This window comes from Lepidochelys kempii, chromosome 15 (assembly GCF_965140285.1).
Source record: "Lepidochelys kempii isolate rLepKem1 chromosome 15, rLepKem1.hap1, whole genome shotgun sequence".
NCBI classification, from domain to species: domain Eukaryota; kingdom Metazoa; phylum Chordata; order Testudines; family Cheloniidae; genus Lepidochelys; species Lepidochelys kempii.
In genome coordinates this window covers 11,516,749-11,522,686 of record NC_136394.1, presented here as the reverse complement: position 1 = coordinate 11,522,686, position 5,938 = coordinate 11,516,749, and the positions used below count along the sequence as shown (strand labels likewise).

The window sequence follows — 5,938 nt, the reverse complement described above, 5'->3', positions numbered from 1 at the left end:
TACAACAGAGCAGGAAGTTATACAGGCTTTTATATATATATATATATATATATATATTTAGCATATTTATTTAATAGCAAGCTGCTTTAAGTATTTATATAGCCAGCTAATTTAGTTTTTAGCTAGTTTTTTGATTTTTTGTATTATTTGTTAAACTATACATAAAGCTGCTTTATTTAGCATTGTTTTTTTATATTTTTTTTGTTTGGCCTTGCTTAGTTTTAGGCAGTCTGACTCTGCAACATACTGTTGCAGATTTTTAGCATAACTGCTGTGTGTGCCTCCAGGCGGGGGGGCCAAGGACACTTGGGCCTAGCACGCAGAGCTGCTGCGAGTGCCTCCAGGCAGGAGGGGGGGGGCCAAGGACACCGGGGCCTAGTGCGAGGGGGCTTCATTGACACTTGTGGTTTTTTATTCCCTTGAGTTACCTAGTGGCCATGCCCCAGTGTTTCCAACACCAGAAAACTTGGACCAAGCAGCAACAATCACCATATAACTACTGGTTTCAGAGTAACAGCCGTGTTAGTCTGTATTCGCAAAAAGAAAAGGAGTACTTGTGGCACCTTAGAGACTAACCAATTTATTTGAGCTTGAGCTTTCGTGAGCTACAGCTCACTTCATCGGATGCATACCGTGGAAACTGCAGCAGACTTTATATATACACAGAGAATATGAAACAATACCTCCTCCCACCCCACTGTCCTGCTGGTAATAGCTTATCTAAAGTGATCATCAGGTTGGGCCATTTCCAGCACAAATCCAGGTTTTCTCACCCTCCACTCCCCCACACAAATTCACTCTCCTGCTGGTGATAGCCCATCCAAAGTGACAACTCTTTACACAATGTGCATGATAATCAAGTTGGGCCATTTCCTGCACAAATCCAGGTTCTCTCACCCCCGTCCCAAAAACCACACACACAAACTCACTATCCTGCTGGTAATAGCTCATCCAAAGTGACCATTCTCCCTACAATGTGCATGATAATCAAGGTGGGCCATTTCCAGCACAAATCCAGGTTTTCTCACATCCCCCCCACCCCCATACACATACAAACTCACTCTCCTGCTGGTAATAGCTCATCCAAACTGACCACTCTCCAAGTTTAAATCCAAGTTAAACCAGAACAGCGGGGGGGGGGGGGTAGGAAAAAACAAGAGGAAATAGGCTACCTTGCATAATGACTTAGCCACTCCCAGTCTCTATTTAAGCCTATTGGATACTATTAATTTAGGCTTAAATAGAGACTGGGAGTGGCTAAGTGGAGGGTGAGAAAACCAGGATTTGTGCTGGAAATGGCGCAATGCACAAAGGCAGTTAAAAATAAATTAGATGTTAATTTATCAAAAGAATGGGATAGAAGACAATATTAAAAATATTGTAATGCCATATAAATCCATAGTACCTCCTCATCTGAAATGCTATTCACTTGTAGACATAATTTCCTCCTTTAAAAGATAACTAATAGAAGAGATCCAAAGATGGGCAACAAAGATGATCAGTGTGGAAACACTTCCATACTAGAAGAAGCTGAAAAAGTTAAGCTTGTTTAGAGAGAAGGTGAATAAGAAAAATGTTATTCAATGTATTGTTCATAGAAAGTGAACAGGGACGTAACAAGGTCGTCTGCCCCTTAAGGGCCTAGAGCCAGCCCTCTTTGGTTATCAGATCTTGCTGGAAAAGTGTCAGGTGAATGGTGACTTCTAAAGGGCTAAGAGCTCAGTTGAAGAAGAGCTGCTGTGACTCCTGTGGCAGGCCTAGACCAGAGGCGGAGCAGTTTCTAGACCCCTACAGACTGCTTTGGGCAGGAAAATTGCTTTGTTTTGGTGTTATTTTGTGATTTTTTGTTGTTGTTTGTTTGAAGAATAAACTACACCCTGAAGGAAGGGCCTGAGCTGAGAAAACTCTGGGCCTTGAGTTAGTCCTTCTTGGGCTGAGAAGACAGGTCTTTGTCTACAAGACCCTGCCTGAGAAAGAGGAAGCTTTATATCCTGTCTTCTGCAGATGACATGCTTGCTCCTAATCATGTGCTATGGGACTTTAGCTCCCAGCTATCTTTCTGAATTATATATATCTTCCAAAATCCCCATCTCTAAAGGGACAGGGCCATCACTGGCATCCTAAACCATGTAAGTCCTGTATAAACAGGTATCATACAAATGTCAGAGGAGGTTTTTACACTGCACTTGGAAGCATCTGGTGTTCATCGTTGGCATAGACACAGTACTGGACTAAAACTACTGATGTGATCCATTATGGAAATTCCAATTCTCCTAATAATAGACATCAAAGTCTTACAACTGGCAGTTGTAAGAAATGGCTACAAAGCATACAGTATGTCATGGGGAAAGGTCCAGAGATGGTTTAAGCAGGTTGGTTGACAGTGGAAGGCAGTGCAGTTCCTTTTGTGTTGTTGTTTTTTTTAATCAAGTTTTGAGTTTGATAGTAAATTGTGTCTGCCTATTTGAGATCTTTGGAGACTGTCTTCCCTGTATGCACAGAACTGTTATACAACAGGTAGTGACAATGCAGATTTATTTTACACTGCAGTACCAATGTGTTTCACCCCTCTTGATACAGAATAGATACTGCCTACTTGACATTTTTTCCATGTTTTACTGGATTCTTATGCACCTTGTGACCCTCTCCCCATCTGCTTTTGAGAGGTAATTTCCTTCCACTTAACCATGCAGTGAAAGGTTATCATATGAGATGAATCCTAGCAGACACTTTCTGCTCCCTCTGTGATATCAGAGTGCTGTGGATGACTGTACATCAACACTTGGTTTTGAATGCCATAAATCAATGTTTTTCACGCAGTGGATCGTGGACCCCCCCCCCCCAGGGACATCAAAAAAGGCAACAAGGCTGGTAGTGAGATGTTGAACATTTCCATTACAATCTAAAGCAAAGAAAATCTCATCCCTGCAGTCCCTGCACACCTTTGCCTTTCAAGGTCAAGGATTCTCTGTCAACTTCTCAAAACACATACACAAATACATAGGCTTGTCATTGATACATTTTTCACTCTTACAGTAAATGTAAGCAGCTAATGATTTTTATTTTTATTTTTTACTTTGAATAAGGGGTTGCCAACCTGAAAGGTTGAGAAACACTGTCATAAATCTTCATATGGTCCCCTTCAATTAAACGATCATTCAGAACAGATTTTAAATGGATTAGATGAAACAGGACCCCTGCAGAGGGAGATACAAGCATGCCAACCCAACCCCACCCCACCCAAACCAGCCCCACTGAGGAAGTGCTCTCCACTCCCTCACCCCTTCCACTTGAGGGAGAGGCGAGGTCATGGAGTCTCCCCGCCGGAGCAGGAACTTGCAAACGGATGGGATCAGCAGAGGGCTCTCGGTCCCCTGTCACTGTGGCCTGGACTACAAGTCCCAGGATGCTGTGGGGTTTCCAAGATGGCGGCGCTCAGGGGTGGCTGTGGCGCGAATGTTTCGGACTCGGAGAGCAGCAGCGCGGAGGACTTGGAGCGGTTTCGCGAGGCCGCCTGGGACCCGGCTGGGTGGCGGGCGGCGGTGGTTCCGCCGGAGCCCGGCAGCGGTAGGGCGGCTGGGGGTGACGCTGGGGTCCTGTGTTTTGGTGGCGACAGGTCCGACCGAGAGCAGGCGCTTCCCCTCCTATGGGTGGGGGCAGCACCCAGGGAAGCGGGGACTGGACTCCCCTGATCCGGTGGAGTGCCCTGGGCTGTCACACCCCAATTCCGTTCCTGCCTCTCTGGTCCCTGGGTAGTAGCCGAGCCTGTGGCTGGCCCACATCTCAGTAAGAGCAGCCAGACCCCAAAGCAGGCGAGGTGGCTAGCTCTGGATTTTGGGTGCTGGAGGGCCTTAAGGGACAGTAGGTGGGTGCAAGCCCCTGCCCCCCACAGTGTGGCCTTTCAAAGGCAGTTTTGCTCCTCCATTACTAACTGAGCAGCTTTATGTGTAATTATGATTGTGTCTAGAGTACAGTTGGTGTAGGAACTAAACTAATGGTGAACTCAGACCCGACTCAAGCAGGGATAGATTATGTTAAAAAATTAAAAAGTGGCATATTAAATCTCATGCTAACCTGCACTCTCTGTAAGAAAACACTTCTTAAAAACGGTCTTTAAAATAAGTCTGAAATAATGAATCTCAAAAAGAAAGAATTGGGAGGACTGAGGATTCTCTAGCATCATGAATCATGTCTGGTGTCTTGTCTACCTTTCTTCACTGTACCTGACCTTGGTATAAGTCACACAGTTGAGTTATGGATCATACTTTGAATTACATCTGAGGAATTAATATACAGAAGAAAAATCCTTTTTCTATGCTGGCTCCTTACTCCCCATGCTGTCCTACCACTGTTTTTCTGGATAAGTGCAAAGAGTGTCTTGCATGCTGTCCAAGTCTGCTTGCTTGAATGCTGAGAGAGTAGAAAATCTGGAAATCTTCTAAGATCCTGTCTAAACTTTGATAGCTACTGCTTTGTAGACAGGGTTTTAATACAGTATTCCCTTGTTGTATGGTTAAAATATAGTTCAGTCCTGGAGTGTAGACTGCATCCATTGATGTTCCTGACCATACTAAAGCTTTAATCATTTAGGACAGTAACATGATTTGGGAATATGCATCTTGGCTCCCTCTCTGCTGCAGAGTGACTCTTGCAATAGTTCTCTAGCATTGCAGATGAACCCACCCACCAAAAAAAATTCATTTGTTACAATTTGGATGGGGCCCTCAACAGCCCTGTTTAAAACAAAAAACAAAAAAAACTTGCCTCATATTAAACGCTGGACAATGCTTTGTCTCTGCTGTTTAATCAGACAGAAGGTTTAAAATGTAGGTGTTACCTAATGTTCTTGTCTCTGTGAGAGAACCATATACTTTCTTTATACTCTCAGCAGAGGTTTTGACATGTTGTGACTGAAGACTTTCTTTCGATTTTTCTTAGAAAATGAGCCTGTACAATGTAAAAAAATCAAAGGCCCAGTAATACAGAGGTTGCTGAAAGAAAAAAATCATCTTTATATAAATTAAATCAGTAGGCTCCACTTAAACCAGACATAGTATCCAGCTACTCAATCCAGACTGAATTTCTGGGTAACTTAATCAGTAGCTAACTAGCCAGATAGCTTTAGACTTACTCTATCTTGTGTCTTCACCCTGCCAGTGACCTTCATCTGTACCTCACCCTACTTCTAGGAAGCCCATCTAAAAATGCTAATCAGATTTGGCAGCCTTTCTGTCAAGCCCCAGAATTCAAACTTCAAAGTTTGGCTCTCCATGGGGCTCTGTGTCATAGAGTATGTGATATATGGTACTATCAATGGAGGACTTGGCTTGCCTTCCATTTAGGATCATAATAGAAAAGATATATTAGATTCTTGCCATAGCTGGATACTTCCCTCCAGTAGATGTTGGGTTCAGTATTAAACTCGTGTTGCATTATTTTAGCAAGTGGAGTTAGTCACTTGACATGTAGTTTGCTTGAAAAATGTTTCAAATCATATCCGTATCCTCCTTTGAATGCGACCACTATTCTATCTTCCAAAAATTACTTTTACGCTGTAAAATCATCTACAGTGGAATTAGGATTAAAGATGTTTTAGTCTTGGAGATTTCTAATTTGCCTTTGCTTTGTTTTATCAGGTGGCTTTGGGAAGGACAAGTTATTATCAGTTCAGCCCAGTCTCAGGTATTTTTTCTGGATTTCAGAGTGCTGTTTGCGTGAAGCAAAATGAAACCGTGATTATAGGCAGAACTTGTGCTGCCTATACAGTAGTTAAGGTTACCTGACCCTTTCCATTATAAGACATTGTCTTTTGTCCACAACTGAATACTAAGTGACCAAATATTTCCCCTGATTAATGGGGGAAGTAATCCCTGGTTTAGAAGCCTTGTGGTGGAGTCCACGTTCTCCTGTCTTCATTCTCAATATTTTTCTTTGATAG

At 43.0% G+C, this 5,938-nt stretch overlaps 1 protein-coding gene across 5 annotated transcripts in view; it reads left to right on the top strand.

Moving 5' to 3' along the window:
- Window positions 1-3,400: 3,400 nt before the first annotated feature.
- C15H12orf43 (chromosome 15 C12orf43 homolog) overlaps window positions 3,401-5,938 on the top strand; it is a 38,563-nt gene continuing 36,025 nt past the window's right edge. For 4 of the 5 annotated variants that reach the window (XR_012155129.1, XR_012155128.1, XM_073313431.1 and 1 more), the window contains exons 1-2: window positions 3,420-3,567; window positions 5,637-5,682. Coding sequence is in view for 2 of the 5 variants with exons in the window: in XM_073313431.1 (XP_073169532.1) it covers window positions 3,457-3,567; window positions 5,637-5,682 (157 nt within the window). In the remaining 3 variants the exon portion in view is untranslated. Of the gene's footprint in view, window positions 3,568-5,636; window positions 5,683-5,938 lie in introns of all 5 variants that reach the window. The other variant, XR_012155130.2, reaches the window with a different exon arrangement.